The following is a 20,552-nucleotide window of genomic DNA, read 5'->3' as shown; positions in this document are numbered from 1 at the left end:
AGCAGCAGAGCCCTCGAGAAGGCTGTGCAACAATATGGATCAGTAGGCCTTAATTGAAGCCTGGGCCTTTCCTGCAGAGCAGGTGCAGGAGCTGTGCAATGGCCTGAAAGGATATTTACAGGGAAAGCAATCAAATGGTTAACATTTGTAAACACGCCAAATCAATAATTCAGAAGGCCTTGCTCCCTCAAACTATCGATCCATCTGTCGCAACTCAGGTTAACGATTGGAGCCCCAAAAATAAGACGTGAACCTGGGCTCAACCTTCAAAACTGGCAGAATTAGTGGAAAATAGATTTTAATAACCTGAGGGAATGTGGCCTCTGAAGCCTTCTCCTTTACAGAAAGAACTATGAAGGCAAATGGCGAGAGGGTTTGAGTACAGGAACAAGGATGTCTTGCTGCAGTTGTACAGGGCCTTGGTGAGACCACATCTTGAGTATTGTGTGCAGTTTTGGTCGCCTTATCTGAGGAAGGATGTTCTTGCCATGGAAGGAGTGCAGCGAAGATTCACCAGGCTGATACCTGGGATGGCAGGAATGACGTATGAGGAGAGATTGGGTCGATTGGGCTTGTACTCGCTGGAGTTTAGAAGAATGAGAGGGGATCTCATTGAAACTTATAAAATTTTAACAGGACTAAACAGACTAGATGCAGGAAGGATGTTCCTGATGGTCGGGGAGTCCAGAACCAGGGGTCACAGTCTAAGGATAAGGGATAAGCCATTTAGGACAGAAATGAGGAGGAAATTCTTCACCCAGAGAGTGGTGAACCTGTGTAATTCTCTACCACAGAAGGCAGTTGAGGCCAATTCATTCAATATATTCAAGAAGGAGTTGGATATATTTCTTAAGGCTAAAGGGATCAAGGGATATGGGGAGAAGGCAGGGACAGGGTACTGAGTTTGGATGATCAGCCATGATCTCATTGAATGGCGGAGCAGGCTCGAGGGGCCGAATGGCCTACTCCTGCTCCTATCTTCTATGTTTCTATCACAGATCACAGAAATCACAGAAACCCCACAGTGCAGATAGAGGCCATTTCGGCCCATCGAGCCTGCACCGACACATATCCCACCCGATCCCCGTAACCCCTACACCAACACATATCCCACCCTATCCCCGTAACCCCACGTATTTAAATCCCCCTAACACTAAGGGTCAATTTATCATAGCCAATCATCCTAACCCGCACATCTTTGGACTGTGGGAGGAAACCGGAGCACCCGGAGGAAACCCACGCAAACACGGGGAGAATGTGCAAACTCCACACAGACAGTCACCCGAGGCCGGATTCGAACCCGGGTCCCTGGCGCTGTGAGAAATTCTATGTTTCTATGTAACTAGTTCCACAACTCGATCCCCCCTCTTGTGTATTAAAATTTTCCCCCCACCCCCGACTTCCCTTCTCACTTCTAACTTCCTCGGTTTTTGACTTGTATCCGCTGGGATTCAAACACCCTCATGACAAGGAACAATTTCCCCCGATCAGCCTTTGCCGCTTCCCTCCATCGGTTTGGAAAGCCAACGGGAGAAGGTAAGTGTGCTCCAAGTTCCCGCCTGTGGAAGAGTCATGATCCGGAGATCTTCTCTTCAGGAAGTAGGGCTCAACGGATTTGCCCATTAGTCATTGGCGAGTGCAGGACTGGGCGCATAACAACCCACTGATGGGTCGGTTTTCTTGCTTTCTTCCGCTTCTCCCTGTGAGACTAAGCAATGAGTATGAGAAGGATCATTGATGGAGCTTCACAGACCCTTTGGTGTTCTCCGTGATTAAATTCTCTTAACTCCCATTCCATAAAACCAGAGCCTCACCTTGGGGTGGATAGCAAAGTGTTTTCATTGCTTAATGCGCATTCAAGGAAATGATCTCAAAGGGACTTGCCCTAGTACTTCAGGTCCTCTCATCCCGAGCTAGTAATTCTCATTGTCGTGTTCAGATCCCTCCATGGCCTCACCCCTCTCTATCTCTGTAACCTCTTCCAACCCTCCGAGATCTCTGCGCTCCTCCAATTCTGCCCTCTTGAGCATCCCTGATTATAATCGCTCCACCATTGGCGGCCGTGCCTTCAGCTGCCTGGGCCCTAAACTCTGGAATTCCCTCCCTAAACCTCTCCGCCTCTCTCTCCTTATTTAAGACGATCCTTAAACACCTACCTCTTTGACCAAGCTTTTGGTCATCTGTCCTAACATCTCCTTATGTGGCTCGGTGTCAAATTTTGTTTGATAATCGCTCCTGTGAAGCACCTTGGGATGTTTCATGATGTTAAAGGTGCCATGTAAATGTAAGTTGTTGTTGCTGTTGCAGTAACATTAATTTATAAATTCCCCAAGTAATGATCGTCCTTTGTCGAACCAATGATAAACATCCTTTCTATATATATATATAAACGTTAAATGATATTGCTAAATTCACAATGCTTCCCCTTTTCCCTGAAATGGACTCTTCCACTGATGATGTCATAGATCAGCTGACTGCTGTTGCCAACACTGGCGGAGTTCAGCTGATGATGTCACTCAAAAGGTGAGGGTCCTTGAAGAAATTCCAGTAAAATTAGAGACAAATTTAGGATGGTCAGCTTGCAGAGAAAGACCTGTTTAAACCTTTTTGATAAGTTTTGTGTCAGTCCCGGTGAGGGATGTGAGCGGAGGAAATGGAGGAACTTCCCCCACACTGTCCCATCAAACACTTCCAGGACAGGTACAGCACGGGTTAGATACAGAGTAAAGTTCCCTCTACACTGTCCCGTCAAACACTCCCAGGACAGGTACAGCATGTGTTAGATACAGAGTAAAGCTCCCTCTACACTGTCCCATCAAACACTCCCAGGGCAGGTACAGCACGGTTAAGATACAGAGTAAAGCTCCCTCTACACTGTCCCATCCAACACTCCCAGGGCAGGTACAGCATGGGTTAGATACAGAGTAAATCTCCCTCTACACTGTCCCGTCAAACACTCCCAGGGCAGGTACAGCACGGGTTAGATACAGAGTAAAGCTCCCTCTACACTGTCCCATCAAACACTCCCAGGGCAGGTACAGCACGGGTTAGATACAGAGTAAAGCTCCCTCTACACTGTCCCGTCAAACACTCCCAGGACAGGTACAACACGGGTTAGATACAGAGTAAAGCTCCCTCTACACTGTCCCGTCAAACACTCCCAGGACAGGTACAGCACGTGTTAGATACAGAGTAAAGCTCTACACTGTCCCATCAAACAGTCCCAGGGCAGGGACAGCACGGGTTAGATACAGAGTAAAGCTCCCTCTACACTGTCCCATCAAACACTCCCAGGGCAGGGACAGCACGGGGTAGATACAAAGTAAAGCTCCCTCTACACTGTCCCATCAAACACTCCCAGGGCAGGTACAGCACAGGTTAGATACAGAGTAAAGCTCCCTCTACACTGTCCCGTCAAACACTCCCAGGGCAGGTACAGCATGGGTTAGATACAGAGTAAAGCTCCCTCGACACTGTCCCGTCAAACACTCCCAGGACAGGTACAGCATGTGTTAGATACAGAGTAAAGCTCCCTCTACACTGTCCCATCAAACACTCCCAAGGCAGGTACAGCACGGTTAAGATACAGAGTAAAGCTCCCTCTACACTGTCCCATCAAACACTCCCAGGACAGGTACAGCACGGGTTAGATACAGAGTAAAGCTCCCTCTACACTGTCCCGTCAAACACTCCCAGGGCAGGTGCAGCACGGGGTTAGATCAGAGTAAAGCTCCCTCTAAACTGTCCCATCAACCACTCCCAGGGCAGGTACAGCACGTGTTAGATACAGAGTAAAGCTCCCTCTACACTGTCCCATCCAACACTCCCAGGGCAGGTACAGCATGGGTTAGATACAGAGTAAATCTCCCTCTACACTGTCCCGTCAAACACTCCCAGGGCAGGTACAGCACGGGTTAGATACAGAGTAAAGCTCCCTCTACACTGTCCCATCAAACACTCCCAGGGTAGGTACAGCACGGGTTAGATACAGAGTAAAGCTCCCTCGACACTGTCCCGTCAAACACTCCCAGGACAGGTACAACACGGGTTAGATACAGAGTAAAGCTCCCTCTACACTGTCCCGTCAAACACTCCCAGGACAGGTACAGCACGTGTTAGATACAGAGTAAAGCTCTACACTGTCCCATCAAACACTCCCAGGGCAGGGACAGCACGGGTTAGATACAGAGTAAAGCTCCCTCAACACTGTCCCATCAAACACTCCCAGGGCAGGTACAGCATGGGTTAGATACAGAGTAAAGCTCCCTCTACACTGTCCCGTCAAACACTCCCAGGACAGGTACAGCATGTGTTAGATACAGAGTAAAGCTCCCTCTACACTGTCCCATCAAACACTCCCAAGGCAGGTACAGCACGGTTAAGATACAGAGTAAAGCTCCCTCTACACTGTCCCATCAAACACTCCCAGGGCAGGTACAGCACGGGTTAGATACAGAGTAAAGCTCCCTCTACACTGTCCCGTCAAACACTCCCAGGGCAGGTGCAGCACGGGGTTAGATCAGAGTAAAGCTCCCTCTAAACTGTCCCATCAACCACTCCCAGGGCAGGTACAGCACGTGTTAGATACAGAGTAAATCTCCCTCTACACTGTCCCGTCAAACACTCCCAGGGCAGGTACAGCACGGGTTAGATACAGAGTAAAGCTCCCTCTACACTGTCCCATCAAACACTCCCAGGGCAGGTACAGCACGGGTTAGATAAAGAGTAAAGCTCCCTCTACACTGTCCCGTCAAACACTCCCAGGACAGGTACAACACGGGTTAGATACAGAGTAAAGCTCCCTCTACACTGTCCCGTCAAACACTCCCAGGACAGGTACAGCACGTGTTAGATACAGAGTAAAGCTCTACACTGTCCCATCAAACACACCCAGGGCAGGGACAGCACGGGTTAGATACAGAGTAAAGCTCCCTCTACACTGTCCCATCAAACACTCCCAGGGCAGGGACAGCACGGGGTAGATACAAAGTAAAGCTCCCTCTACACTGTCCCATCAAACACTCCCAGGGCAGGTACAGCACGGGTTAGATACAGAGTAAAGCTCCCTCTACACTGTCCCCATCAAACACCCCCAGGGCAGGTACAGCACGGGTTAGGTACAGAGTAAAGCTCCCTCTACACTGTCCCATCAAACACTCCCAGGGCAGGTACAGCACGGGGTAGATACAGAGTAAAGCTCCCTCTACACTGTCCCATCAAACACTCCCAGGGCAGGTACAGCACGGGTTAGATACAGAGTAAAGCTCCCTCTACACTGTCCCATCAAACACTCCCAGGGCAGGTACAGCAAGGGTTAGATACAGAGTAAAGCTCCCTCTACACTGTCCCATCAAACACTCCCAGGGCAGGTACAGAACGGGGTAGATACAGAGTAAAGCTCCCTCTACACTGTCCCATCAAACACTCCCAGGGCAGGTACAGCACGGCTTAGATACAGAGTAAAGCTCCCTCTACACTGTCCCATCAAACACTCCCAGGGCAGGTCCAGCACGGGTTAGATATAGAGTAAAGCTCCCTCTACACTGTCCCATCAAACACTCCCAGGGCAGGTACAGCATGGGTTAGATACAGAGTAAAGCTCCCTCTACACTGTCCCATCAAACACTCCCAGGGCAGGTACAGCACGGGTTAGATACAGAGTAAAGCTCCTCTACACTGTCCCATCAAACACTCCCAGGGCAGGTACAGCATGGGTTAGATACAGAGTAAAGCTCCCTCTACACTGTCCCATCAAACACTCCCACGGCAGGTACAGCACGGGTTAGATACAGAGTAAAGCTCCCTCTACACTGTCCCATCACACACTCCCAGGGCAGGTACAGCACGGGTTAGATACAGAGCAAACCTCCCTCTACACTGTCCCATCAAACACTCCCAGGGCAGGTACAGCACGGGTTAGATACAGAGTAAAGCTCCCTCTACACTGTCCCATCAAACATTCCCAGGGCAGGTACAGCACGGGTTAGATACAGAGTAAAGCTCCCTCTACACTGCCCCATCAAGCACGCCCAGGGCAGGTACAGCACGGGTTAGATACAGAGTAAAGCTCCCTCTACACTGTCCCATCAAACACTCCCAGGGCAGGTACAGCACGGGTTAGATACAGAGTAAAGCTCCCTCTACACTGTCCCATCAAACACTCCCAGGACAGGTACAGCACGGGGTTAGATTCAGAGTAAAGCTCCCTCTACACTGTCCCATCAAACACTCCCAGGGCAGGTACAGCACGGGTTAGATACAGAATAAAGCTCCCTCTACACTGTCCCATCAAACACTCCCAGGACAGGTACAGCACGGGGTTAGATTCAGAGTAAAGCTCCCTCTACACTGTCCCATCAAACACTCCCAGGGCAGGTACAGCACGGGTTAGATACAGAGTAAAGCTCCCTCTACACTGTCCCATCAAACACTCCCAGGACAGGTACAGCACGGGGTTAGATTCAGAGTAAAGCTCCCTCTTCACTGTCCCATCAAACACTCCCAGGGCAGGTACAGCACGGGTTAGATACAGAGTAAAGCTCCCTCTACACTGTCCCATCAAACACTCCCAGGGCAGGTACAGCACGGGTTAGATACAGAGTAAAGCTCCCTCTACACTGTCCTGTGAGGTTTTCATTCCAACATGCTGGGTGCTATTTGAACTCAGATCACAGAGCTGAAAGGGGCAGTGAAGACATTTTGTTTCGTGGGTCCGGCTTCTCAAAGCAGGTAACATGACAGATGGAACATAGATGGTGCTTTTCCTCTTTTTGGTACCATTATATCTGGTATTATCGTATAAAGATGCTTATAGTGTGATACAGTAACATGCTGTGAAGAGCCGTGTGTCTTCTGTCGTCGTGCATGTGTAATGTGACACACGCGCCTCACAGCCGCTATTCCATGAAGATTCTCGATGTCGCACCCTTCACGCGCTCGAGCAGCCTGTGGGGGTTTGAGAAAAGTACAAAACGTGTGTTGCAAAGTCCTTTTTTCCCCTCTCTCTCTCTCTCTCTCTCTCTCTGTGGTTATCGGAAAGTCCAACAATGTAATCCCCCACCCCCACCACCAAATTCATTCTGATCGGAGAAGCTGAAGCTCCCCATTGGACAAGTCCAAGACCCAAGGGAAGGCCCATCAATCAAGGCGACTGCCAAGGAAGGAGGGCAAGGAGTCAGAGGTCAACCCACCATTGACCTCGGCTCCACCTCCGACCTCTAGATGACGTTCTCGAAAAGCTGCATCGACTTCATGATATTTTCATCCTAGGCCAAAAAAAGAGGAAAAACAATTAGTGGTTAACACACACACACCTTATGAAAAAACCACTCAGGCCCCCGAATCAGGACTCTGAGTTTGAGGAGTGCGAGCACAAAATCCAGGCCGGCACTCCCGGTGCAGTACTGAGGGAGTGCTGCACTGTCAGAGGGGCAGTACTGAGGGAGCGCTGCACCATCGGAGGGGCAGTACTGAGGGAGTGCTGCATTGTCAGAGGGGCAGTACTGAGGGAGCGCTGCACTATCGGAGGGGCAGTACTGAGGGAGTGCTGCACTATCGGAGGGGCAGTACTGAGGGAGCGCTGCACTGTCAGAGGGGCAGTACTGAGGGAGCGCTGCACTATCGGAGGGGCAGTACTGAGGGAGTGCTGCACTGTCAGAGGGGCAGTACTGAGGGAGCGCCGCATTATCGGAGGGACAGTATTAAGGGAGTGCCGCACTGTCGGAGGGGCAGTGCTGAGGGAGTGCCGCACTGTCAGAGGGGCAGTACTGAGGGAGTGCTGCACTGTCGGAGGGTCAGTACTGAAGGAGCGCTGCGCTGTCGGAGGGGCAGTACTGAGGGAGTGCTGCACTGTCAGAGGGACAGTACTGAGGGAATGCTGCACTGTCGGAGGGGCAGTACTGAGGGAGTGCTGCACTGTCGGAGGGGCAGTACCGAGGGAGCGCTGCACTGTTGGAGGGGCAGTACTGAGGGAGTGCTGCACTGTCGGAGGGTCAGTACTGAAGGAGCGCTGCACTGTCGGAGGGGTAGTACTGAGGGAGCGCCGCACTGTCGGAGGGGCAGTGCTGAGGGAGTGCTGCACTGTCGGAGGGTCAGTACTGAGGGAGTGCTGCACTGTCACAGGGGCAGTACTGAGGGAGCGCTGCACTGTCGCAGGGTCAGTATTGAGGGAGCGCTGCACTGTCGGAGGGGCAGTGCTGAGGGAGTGCTGCACTGTTGGAGGGTCAGTACTGAGGGAGTGCTGCACTGTCGGAGGGGCAGTATTGAGGGAGTGCTGCACTGTCGGAGGGGCAGTACTGAGGGAGCGCCGCACTGTTGGAGGGGCACTACTGAGGGAGCGCTGCACTGTCGGAGGGGCAGTACTGAGGGAGCGCTGCACTGTCGGAGGGGCAGTACTGAGGGAGCGCTGCACTGTCGCAGGGTCAGTACTGAGGGAGCGCCGCACTGTCGGAGGGGCAGTGCTGAGGGAGTGCTGCACTGTCGGAGGGTCGGTACTGAGGGAGTGCTGCACTGTTGGAGGGGCAGTACTGAGGGTGTGCTGCACTGTCGGAGGGGCAGTACTGAGGGAGTGCTGCACTGTCGGAGGGGCAGTATTGAGGGAGCGCCGCACTGTCGGAGGGGCAGTACTGAGGGAGCGCCGCACTGTCGGAGGGGCAGTGCTGAGGGAGCGCCGCAGTGTCGGAGGGGCAGTACTGGGGGAGTGCTGCACTGTCGGAGGGGCAGTACTGAGGGAGTGCTGCACTGTCAGAGGGGCAGTACTGAGGGAGCGCCGCACTGTCGGAGGGGCAGTGCTGAGGGAGTGCTGCACTGTCGGAGGGGCAGTACTGAGGGAGTGCTGCACTGTCAGAGGGGCAGTACTGAGGGAGCGCCGCACTGTCGGAGGGGCAGTGCTGAGGGAGTGCTGCACTGTCGGAGGGGCAGTACTGAGGGAGTGCTGCACTGTCAGAGGGGCAGTACTGAGGGAGCGCCGCACTGTCGGAGGGGCAGTACTGAGGGAGTGCTGCACTGTCGGAGGGGCAGTACTGAGGGAGCGCTGCACTGTCGGAGGGGCAGTACTGAGGGAGTGCTGCACTGTCGGAGGGGCAGTACTGAGGGAGCGCTGCACTGTCGGAGGGGCAGTACTGAGGGAGTGCTGCACTGTCGGAGGGGCAGTACTGAGGGAGTGCTGCACTGTCGGAGGGGCAGTACTGAGGGAGCGCTGCACTGTCGCAGGGTCAGTAATGAGAGAGTGCCGCAGTGGCGGAGGGGCAGTGCTGAGGGAGTGCTGCACTGTCGGAGGGGCAGTACTGAGGGAGTGCTGCACTGTCGGAGGGGCAGTGCTGAGGGAGTGCTGCACTGTCGGAGGGGCAGTACTGAGGGAGTGCTGCACTGTCGCAGGGTCAGTAATGAGAGAGTGCCGCACTGGCGGAGGGGCAGTGCTGAGGGAGTGCTGCACTGTCGGAGGGGCAGTACTGAGGGAGTGCTGCACTGTCGGAGGGGCAGTGCTGAGGGAGTGCTGCACTGTCGCAGGGTCAGTAATGAGGGAGTGCTGCACTGTCGTTGGGGCAGTACTGAGGGAGCGCTGCACTGTCGGAGGGGCAGTACTGAGGGAGTGCTGCACTGTCGGAGGGGCAGTACTGAGGGAGTGCTGCACTGTCGGAGGGGCAGTACTGAGGGAGTGCCGCACTGTCGGAGGGGCAGTGCTGAGGGAGTGCTGCACTGTCGGAGGGGCAGTACTGAGGGAGCGCTGCACTGTCGGAGGGGCAGTACTGAGGGAGTGCTGCACTGTCGGAGGGGCAGTACTGAGGGAGTGCTGCACTGTCGGAGGGGCAGTACTGAGGGAGGGCTGCACTGTCGGAGGGGCAGTACTGAGGGAGCGCTGCACTGTCGGAGGGGCAGTACTGAGGGAGTGCTGCACTGTCGGAGGGGCAGTACTGAGGGAGCACTGCACTGTCGGAGGGGCAGTACAGAGGGAGCACTGCACTGTCGGAGGGGCAGTACTGAGGGAGCGCTGCACTGTCGCAGGGTCAGTAATGAGAGAGTGCTGCACTGTCGGAGGGGCAGTACTGAGGGAGTGCTGCACTGTCGGAGGGGCAGTACTGAGGGAGCGCTGCACTGTCGCAGGGTCAGTAATGAGAGAGTGCTGCACTGTCGGAGGGGCAGTACTGAGGGAGTGCTGCACTGTCGGAGGGGCAGTACTGAGGGAGTGCTGCACTGTCGGAGGGGCAGTACTGAGGGAGCACTGCACTGTCGGAGGGGCAGTACTGAGGGAGCGCTGCACTGTCGCAGGGTCAGTAATGAGAGAGTGCTGCACTGTCGGAGGGGCAGTACTGAGGGAGTGCTGCACTGTCGGAGGGGCAGTGCTGAGGGAGCGCTGCACTGTCGCAGGGTCAGTACTGAGGGAGCGCTGCACTGTCGGAGGGGCAGTACTGAGGGAGTGCTGCACTGTCAGAGGGGCAGTACTGAGGGAGCGCCGCACTGTCGGAGGGGCAGTACTGAGGGAGTGCTGCACTGTCGGAGGGGCAGTACTGAGGGAGTGCTGCACTGTCAGACGTGCCGTCTTGCGGATGAGACGTTAAACTGAGGCCCCATTTGCCCCCTCAGGTGAATGTAAAAGATACCATGGCACTATTTCGAAGAAGAGCAGGGGGAGTTCTCCCCGGTGTCCTGCCTAATATTTATCCCTCAAACAACATCACTAAAAACAGATTATCTGGTCATGATCACATTGCTGTTGTGGGATCTTGCTGTGTTTTCCTACATAACAGTTACTGAACTCCAAAAGTAAGGGGAGGGGAAGAACAGGAGAGAAATTTACAAAATGTGCAATGCGAACACGGAGTGCCAAGGAGCGGGGAAGGGCTCGGGTTTGATGCTGGTCCTGTTCCATTCCACATGTGTCCAAAATTGAGCATGGAGACACTGAGCAGACAGACAGACAGTAAGCAGACAAACAGTGAGCAGACAGACAGCCAGCGAGCAGACAGACAGACAGCGAGCAGGCAGACAGAGAGCAGACAGACAGAGAGCAGAAAAACAGACAGTGAGCGGACAGACAGACAGTGAGCGGACAGACAGACAGTGAGCGGACAGACAGACAGTGAGCGGACAGACAGACAGTGAGCCGACAGACAGAGAGTGAGCCGACAGACAGACAGTGAGCAGACAGACAGACAGTGAGCAGACAGACAGACAGTGAGCAGACAGACAGACAGTGAGCAAACAGATAGTGAGCAGACAGACAGTGAACAGACGGACGAACAGTGAGCAGATAGACAGTGAGCAGACAGACAGTGAGCAGACAGGCAGTGAGCAGACAGACAGACAGTGAACAGACAGACAGACAGTGAACAGACAGACAGTGAACAGACAGACAGTGAGCAGACAGACAGTGAGCAGACAGACAGTGAGCAGACAGACAGACAGTGAGCAGACAGACAGACAGTGAGCAGACAGACGAACAGTGAGCAGACAGACGAACAGTTAGCAGACAGATGAACAGTTAGCAGACAGATGAACAGTGAGCAGACAGACGGACAGTGAGCAGAGAGACGGACAGTGAGCAGACAGACAAACAGAAAGTCAGCAGACAGACAGTGAGCAGACAGACAATGAACAGACAGACGAACTGTGAGCAGACAGACAGACTGTGAGCAGACAGACAGTGAGCAGACAGACAATCAGCAGGCAGACAGTTAGAAGACAGACAAATAGTGAGCAGACAGACAGAGAGTGAGCAGACAGAGAGTGAGCCGACACAGAGTGAGCAGACAGACAATGAGCAGACAGAGAAAGTTACCAGACAGACAGTAAACAGACAGACGAACAGTGAGCAGAGACAGAGAGTGAGCAGACAGAGAGTGAGCAGACAGACAGACAGTAAGCAGACAGACGGTGAGCAGACAGACAGACAGTGAGCAGACAGACAAACAGTAAACAGACAGACAGTGAGCTGACAGCCAAACAGAGAGTTAGCAGACAGAGTGTGAGCAGACAGAGTGTGAGCAGACAGAGTGTGAGCAGACAGAGTGTGAGCAGACAGAGTGTGAGCAGACAGAGTGTGAGCAGACAGACAGACAGTGAGCAGACAGACAGACAGTGAGCAGACAGACAGAGAGTAGGTAGACAGACAGTTACCAGACAGACAGTGAACAGACAGATGAACAGTGAGAAGAGAGAGTGAGCAGACAGACAGTGAGCAGACAGACAGACAGCCAGACAGTGAGCAGACAGACAGACAGTGAGCAGACAGACAGACAATGAGCAGACATACAGACAGTGAGCAGACAACCAGAGATTAGATAGGCAGACAGTGAACAGACAGACAGACAGTGAGCAGGCAGACAAATAGTAAGCAGACAGACAGACAGTGAGCAGACAGACAAACAGAGAGTGAGCAGACAGAGTGTGAGCAGACAGAGTGTGAGCAGACAGAGTGTGAGCAGACAGAGTGTGAGCAGGCAGACAGTGAGCAGACAGACAGTGAGCAGACAGACAGTGAACAGACATAGTGAGCAGACAGACAGACTGAGCAGACAGACAGACTGAGCAGACAGACAGAGAGTAGATAGACAGACAGGGAGGGAATGAGTTAGAGGAGGAGGGTGTGTGCTGTGTCTTGGGTTTAATACAGCAATGATTCCAGGAGGGTACAGTGTGTAGGATGGGACATGTGGAGCTTAGGACCAACAGGACAGGAAAGATTGGAGGAGGGAGCAGCGGAGATGTCTCGATGAAATAGAAAGAGGTGAGCAAGGACAGAGAGGCTGGTGACGAGAGCGGGATCACTCTTTGGAACGCAACCGTTTTCTTACAGAACAAACCCTCATGTATAAAAAGTGCAGCGTCTGGGATTTACAGAACCAGAGAGAAGTTCAGGTATCTCACCTGGGATTCAGGTATCTCACCTGGGGTTCACGTATCTCTCACCTGGGGTTGAGGTATCTCACCTGGGGTTGAAGTGTCTCACCTGGGGTTCAGGTATCTCACCTGGGGTTCAGGTATCTCCCCTGGGATTCAGGTATCTCCCCTGGGATTCAGGTATCTCCCCTGGGATTCATGTATCTCAACTGGGGTTCACTTATCTCACCTGGGGTTGAGGTACCTCACCTGGGGTTGAAGTATCTCACCTGGGGTTGAGGTATCTCACCTGGAGTTCAGGTATCTCACCTGGAGTTCAGGTATCTCAACTGGGGTTCACGTATCTCACCTGGGGTTGAGGTATCTCACCTGGAGTTCAGGTATCTCACCTGGAGTTCAGGTATCTCACCTGGGGTTCAGGTATCTCACCTGGAGTTCAGGTATCTCACCTGGGGTTCAGGTATGTCACCTGGAGTTTAGGTATCTCACCTGGGGTTCATGTATCTCACCTGGGGTTCAGGTATCTCACCTGGGGTTCAGGTAGCTCACCTGGGGTTCAGGTATCTCAACTGGGGTTCAGGTATCTCACCTGGGGTTCAGGTATCTCAACTGGGGTTCAGGTATCTCACCTGGCGTTGAGGTATCTCACCTGGAGTTCAGGTATCTCACCTGGGGTTCAGGTATGTCACGTGGAGTTCAGGTATCTCACCTGGGGTTCAGGTATCTCAACTGGGGTTCAGGTATCTCACCTGGGGTTCAGGTATCTCAACTAGGGTTCAGGCATCTCAACTGGGGTTCAGGTATCTCACCTGGGGTTGAGGTACCTCAGCTGGGGTACAGGTATCTCACCTGGGGTTGACGTATCTCACCTGGAGTTCAGGTATCTCACCTGGAGTTCAGGTATCTCAACTGGGGTTCAGGTATCTCAACTGGGGTTCAGGTATCCCAACTGGGGTTCAGGTATCTCACTTGGGGTTGAGGTATCTCACCTGGAGTTCAGGTATCTCACCTGGAGTTCAGGTATCTCACCTGGGGTTCAGGTATCTCACCTGGGGTTGAGGTATCTCAACTGGTTCAGGTATCTCACCTGGGGTTCAGGTATCTCATCTGGGATTCAGGTATCTCAACTGGGGTTCAGGTATCTCAACTGGGATTCAGGTATCTCACCTGGGGTTGAGGTATCTCACCTGGAGCTCAGGTATCTCACCTGGGGATTCAGGTACCTCACCTGGGGTCAGGTATGTCACCTGGGATACAGGTATCTCACCTGGGGTTCAGGTATCTCACCTTTTGACAAGTTTCGATGAACTCTTCGATAGTTACCACTCCGTCCTGATTTTTGTCCATTTTCTGTGGTACAAAAAGAGACACAGAGTGAAATTACAATAAAATGAATTGTTGTCAGACAAGGAGCTTATCATCAAAGGTTTCAATTATCTTCTCTGCGCCTCATTATATATTAATGTGAAAATCGACGATTAACAATTTCCTGCTGGTGGAGCTGAGTTACTGAGCTCATCAAACACTCCCAGGGCAGGTACAGCACAGGATAGATACAGAGTAAAGCTCCCTCTACACTGTCCCATCAAACACTCCTAGGGCAGGTACAGCATAGCTTAGATACAGAGTAATGCTCCCTCTACACTGTCCCATCAAACACTCCGAGGGCAGGTATAGCACGAGTTAGATACAGAGTAAAGCTCCCTTTACACTGTCTCATCAAACACTCCCAGGGCAGGTACAGCATCAATCAATCAAATCAAATCAAATCAACTTTTATTGTCATTGTTAGTGCACAAGTGCAGTACAACGAAATGTAGGCTTGCAGCTCCCGAGAGTGTACAATTTGGATTAGGACACTTAAACATTTCAACATACATTTGTACATATATATTAGCATAAATATGACCTTAATAAAGTGCATCGGCAGATGTGCAGGCTTTAGTGTTTATTTGTGGAGTTCAGTAGGATGACAGCCCTGGGAAAGAAGCTGTTCCTAAATCTGGTCGTACGGGTGCGAATGCATCTGCAGCGTCTTCCAGATGGTAGGAGGGCGAACAGACTGTGGCTGGGGTGGGTAGGGTCTTTGATGATGGACCGTGCCCTCCGTAGGCAGCGTTTCTGATATATATGTTCTATGGTCGGTAGCCGGGTGCCGGTAATGCGTTGGGCAGTTTTGACTACCCGCTGCAGGGCTTTCCGGTCATGGGAGCTACAGCTGCCGTACCATACCGTGATACAGTTTGTCAGGATGCTCTCTCTAGTGCAGCGGTAGAAGTTAGAGAGGATCGGGGGTGACAGATTACATCCCTTCAGCCTCCTCAAGAAATATAGGCGCTGCTGGGCCTTCTTCACCAGAGAGGAGGTGTTGAGGGACCAGGAGAGGTCTTCCGTGATGTGGACTCCGAGGAACTTAAAGCTGGCCACCCTTTCCACCTCCGCCCCAGTAAAGCTCCCTCTAGACTGTCCCATCAAATTCTTCGAGGGCAGGTACAGCACGGGTTAGATACAGAGTAATGCTCCCTCCACACTGTCCCATCAAACACTCCCAGGGCAGGTACAGCACAGGTTAGATACAGAGTAAAGCTCCCTCTACACTGTCCCATCAAACACTCCCAGGGCAGGTACAGCACGGGTTAGATACAGAGTAAAGCTCCCTCTACACTGTCCCCATCAAACACTCCCAGGGCAGGTACAGCATAGGTTAGATACAGAGTAATGCTCCCTCTACACTGTCCCATCAAACATTCCGAGGGCAGGTATAGTATGAGTTAGATACAGAGTAAAGCTCCCTTTACACTGTCTCATCAAACACTCCCAGGGCAGGTAATAGTCAGGTAATAATCAGGAAATAGTTGGGGTTTGTAATAAGGGAACAGCTATAATCATGGGAGATTTTAACTTTCATATTGACTGGACAAATCAAATTGGGCAGGGCAGCCTTGAGGAAGAGTTCATAGAGTGCATTAGGGACGGGTTCCTTGAGCAGTATGTTACTGAACCAACCAGGGGGCAGGCAATCTTAGATCTGGTCCTGTGTAATGAGACAGGATTAATAAAAAATGCCCTAGTAAAGGATCCCCTTGGAATGAGTGACTATAACATGGTTGAATTCCAAATTCAGTTGGAGGGTGAGAGTGTTGGATCTCAAACCAGCGTACTAAGCTTAAATAAAGGAGACTATGAAGGTATGAGAGTAGAGTTGACTAAAGTGGACTGGGAAAATAGATTAAGGTGTAAGATGGTACAGGAGCAGTGGTGTACATTCAAGGAGATATTTCACAACTTTCAAGAAAAATATATTCCACTGAGGAAAAAGGGGCGTAAAAGAAAAGACAGCCATCTGTGGCTAAGTAAAGTAATAAAGGATAGTATCCGACTGAAAACAAGGGCATATAAAGTAGCCAAATCTAGTGGGAGGATAGAAGATTGGGAAGCATTTAAAAGCCAGCAAAGAATAACTAAAAGATTAATTAAGAAAGGGAAGATAGATTATGAAAGTAAACTAGCAAAAAATATAAAAACAGATAGCAAGAGTTTCTACAGTTATATAAAAAGAAAAAGGGTGGCTAAAGTGAATGTTGGTCCCTTAGAGGACGAGGCCGGGAAATTAGTAGTGGGGAACATGGAGATGGCAAATACGCTGAACAACTATTTTGTATCAGTCTTTACAGTAGAGGACAGTAAAAATATCCCAACACTGGACAAACAGGGGGCTATAGGGGGGGAGGAGCTAAACACGATTAAAATCACTAAGGAGATGGTACTCAGTAAGATAATGGGACTTAAGGCGGATAAATCCCCTGGACCTGATGGCTTACATCCTATGGTCTTGAGAGAAGTAGCGGTAGGGATTGTGGATGCATTGGTGGTAATTTTCCAAAACTCCCTGGATTCAGGAAAGGTCCCAGCAGATTGGAAAACTGCTAATGTAATGCCCTTATTTAAAAAGGGAGGTAGACAAAAGGCTGGAAACTATAGACCAGTTAGCCTAACATCTGTGGTTGGTAAAATGTTGGAGTCCATTATTAAGGAAGCAGTAACAGGACATTTGGATAAACATAATTTAATCGGACAGAGTCAGCATGGTTTTATGAAGGGGAAATCATGCTTGACAAATTTGCTCGAATTCTTTGAGGACGTAACAAACAGGGTGGATAAAGGGGAACCAGTGGATGTGGTGTATTTGGACTTCCAAAAGGCATTTGACAAGGTGCCACACAAAAGATTACTGCACAAGATAAAAAATCACGGGATTGGGGGTAATATACTGGCATGGGTGGAAGATTGGCTATCTAACAGAAAACAGAGAGTGGGGATAAATGGTTCATTCTCGGGTTGGCAATCAGTAACTAGTGGTGTTCCGCAGGGGTCAGTGCTGGGACCCCAACTCTTTACAATCTATATTGACGATTTGGAGGAGGGGACCAAGTGCAACGTATCCAAGTTTGCCGATGATACAAAGATGGGAGGGAAAGCAGTGAGTGAGGAGGACATAAAAAACCTGCAAAAGGACATAGACAGGCTAAGTGAGTGGGCAGAAATTTGGCAGATGGAATATAATGTTGGAAAGTGTGAGGTTATGCACTTTGGTAGAAAAAATCAAAGAGCAAGTTATTATCTAAATGGAAAGAAACTGCAAAGTGCTACAGTATAAAGGGATCTGGGGGTCCTGGTGCATGAAACACAGAAGGTTAGTATGCAGGTACAGCAGGTGATCTGGAAGGCCAATGGAATCTTGGCTTTTATTGCAAGGGGGATGGAGTATAAAAGCAGGGAAGTCTTGCTTCAGTTATACAGGGTACTGGTGAGGCCACACCTGGAATACTGCGTATAGTTTTGGTTTCCATATTTAAGAAAAGATATACTTGCTCTCGAGGCAGTTCAGAGAAGGTTCACTCGGTTGATTCTGGAGATGAGGGGGTTGACTTATGAGGAAAGGTTGAGTAGGTTGGGCCTCTACTCATTGGAATTCAGAAGAATGAGAGGCGATCTTATCGAAACATATAAGATTGTGAGGGGGCTTGATCGGGTGGATGCGGGGAGGATGTTTCCACTGATGGGTGAGACTAGAACTAGGGGGCATAATCTTAGAATAAGGGGCTGCCGTTTCAAAACTGAGATGAGGAGAAACTTCTTCACTCAGAGGGTAGTAAATCTATGGAATTTGCTACCTCAGATAGCTGTGGAAGCTGCGACATTAAATAAATTTAAAATGGAGATAGACAGTTTCCTAGCTGATAAGGGAATTAGGGGTTACGGGGAGAGGGCAGGGAAGTGGACGTGAGTCTAGGTTCGGATCAGCCATGATCCTATTGAATGGCGGAGCAGGCCCGAGGGGCCGTATGGCCTACTCCTGCTCCTATTTCTTATGTTCTTATGTTCTTATGACAGCACGGGTTAGATACAGAGTAAAGCACCCTCTACACTGTCCTATCAAACACTCCCAGGGCAGGTATAGCACGGGTTAGATACTGAGTAAAGCTCCCTCTACACTGTCCCATCAAACACTCCCAGGGCAGGTACAGCACGGGTTAGATACAGAGTAAAGCTCCCTCCACACTCTCCCATCAAACACTCCCAGGGCAGGTACAGCACGGGTTAGATACAGAGTAAAGCTCCCTCTACACTGTCCCATCAAACACTCCCAGGGCAGGTACAGCATGGGTTAGATACAGAGTAAAACTCCCTCTACACTGTCCCATCAGCACTCCCAGGGCAGGTACAGCACGGGTTAGATAGAGTAAAGCTCCCTCTACACTGTCCCATCAAACACTCCCAGGGCAGGTACAGCACTGGTTAGATACAGAGTAAAGCTCCCTCTACACTGTCCCATCAAACACTCCCAGGGCAGGTACAGCATGGGTTAGATACAGAGTAAAGCTCCCTCTACACTGTCCCATCAAACACTCTCAGGGCAGGTACAGCACAGGTTAGATACAGAGTAAAGCTCCCTCTACATTGTCTCTGCAGATACGAATTGTTTTCAGCCTGTCACAGCTTACCTGGAAGAACGTTTCGACATGCTCCTGTGGGGATTCCTCCCTCGCTGTAGGGTAGGTGTACTTTCCCATCATATCATAAATGGATTTCATAATATCCAACATTTCCTAGAAAACAAATCAAACCAAAAAGAAACAGTCAGGAGGAAATCGCCATCTCTCTTCAGATCAACTCCAATCGATCCATATATGGCCAGCCACCAGGTCATTAGGAGCACAGCACATTGGGATGAATTTCCTCGGGAAATTCTCCTGATTGGTCGGCATAAGACGGCGGGAACCGCAGTTTGTGTGGCTGACCGGGAAAACCCTCCCCCCCCACCCCGAGGGAATTCCTGCTGTTGATGCTTCATTTGAATTCAACAACAACAACTTGCATTTATATAGCGCCTTTAACGTCCCAATGCCTTTCACAGGAGCGATTATCAAACAAAATTTGACACCGAGCCACTTATTGAGATAGTAGGACAGGTGACCAAAGGCTTGGTCGAAGAGGTCGGTTTTAAGGAGCGCCTTAAAGGAGGAGAGAGAGGCGGAGAGGTTTAGGGAGGGATTTCCATAGTTTAGGGCCCAGGCAGCTGAAGGTACGGCTGCCAATGGTGGAGCGACGTGCAAGAGACCAGATTTGGAGGAGCGCAGAGATCTCGGAGGTTTGTAGGAGGTTACAGAAGGAGGGGGGTGAGGCCATGGAAGGATTTGAAAACATGGGTGAGAATTTTAAAATTGAGACATTGCCAATGTAGGTCAGAGTGCATAGTGGGTGATGGGTGAACGGGACTTGGTGTGATTTAGGATTCCCGTCAGAGTCCAGGCCCACCCAGTAACGTCAAGACCTGGCACACTTATCATTTGTTTTTGTAACCTGGGCCTCTGACACCAATGCCCAATGTCCTATTGGGCTCTGAACACAAACACCACGCATGTCAAGGCTTTACTGATCCCTTAATGCACATCTACAGTAGTGATATGAAGTCCTGTGCCTTCTCCATGAAATGAGTGCTGTAGTGTATGTGCCTTTAAGAGCCCCATGTGTACTGTAATGCCGGTAATGGCCACTCGGGCTATATAAGCCTGTATATTGTGTTGTATCAGTTAGTTCCCCTCCAGACTTTGTTCAGTAAACACCTGTGAAACCAACTCCTGTCTTCAGTGTCTCTATTAACACACGGACACAACAGTGGCGACGAATTGGAAACGGACTTACCTGCAATTCGGCAGCACCTCAAGGACATCGATTCCTCTGGCGTCCAAAGTTGAAGAAAAATCAAGAAAAAGAAAAAGCTGTGGTTTCACCAGCTAGTCAAACTGGTGGCAGGTACTGCAATAATCCTTCCTGGGCGTCGGGCTGGGGCCCCAGCGGCTGGCTCTGCAGCTAGGCCAAGCAGCGAAGGCGGAGGCAAGCAGTAACAGACGGGGAGGGAGCACTCGGAAGACGGCCGGCGCTGCAAGCAGGTCGGCGTTCAGACCTAGAGAGAGAGTCCGGCGGGAACGAGTCTCCAACTGTAAATAAATAAATAAAAAGAACGGAAACCGCGGGAAACAGCGTTGTCATCGGCAGCAGCGGCGGGGAAGCGCGGGAAGCGCCATATCTTTTCTGCAGAAAAGAAAGAAAAGTGCGGGAAGTGCCATTTTTTTTCTAGGATGCCTAAGTCTGGCAATATTGATGTTTTTGATAACGAGATAGAAGATTGGACCACATATGTGGAAAGAGTG

At 50.9% G+C, this 20,552-nt stretch overlaps 1 protein-coding gene across 1 annotated transcript in view; it reads right to left on the bottom strand.

Annotated features, from left to right (window-relative positions):
- Positions 1-281: 281 nt before the first annotated feature.
- LOC147113295 (A-type potassium channel modulatory protein KCNIP2) overlaps positions 282-20,552 on the bottom strand; it is a 37,592-nt gene continuing 17,321 nt past the window's right edge. Inside the window, exons 5-7 of the mRNA XM_085994199.1 lie at positions 18,843-18,947; positions 14,125-14,187; positions 282-7,265 (exon numbers count right to left, since the gene is read on the bottom strand). Of these exons, the coding sequence (XP_085850325.1) occupies positions 7,218-7,265; positions 14,125-14,187; positions 18,843-18,947 (216 nt within the window). The 3' untranslated portion in view covers positions 282-7,217. The remainder of the gene's footprint in view (positions 7,266-14,124; positions 14,188-18,842; positions 18,948-20,552) is intronic.

This window comes from Somniosus microcephalus, chromosome 8 (assembly GCF_052327205.1).
Source record: "Somniosus microcephalus isolate GS21.2 chromosome 8, FLI_Smic_1.0, whole genome shotgun sequence".
In the NCBI taxonomy this organism is placed as follows: Eukaryota; Metazoa; Chordata; class Chondrichthyes; order Squaliformes; family Somniosidae; genus Somniosus; species Somniosus microcephalus.
The sequence above is the reverse complement of the archived record's forward strand: the minus strand, read 5'-3'. Positions and strand labels throughout refer to the sequence as shown.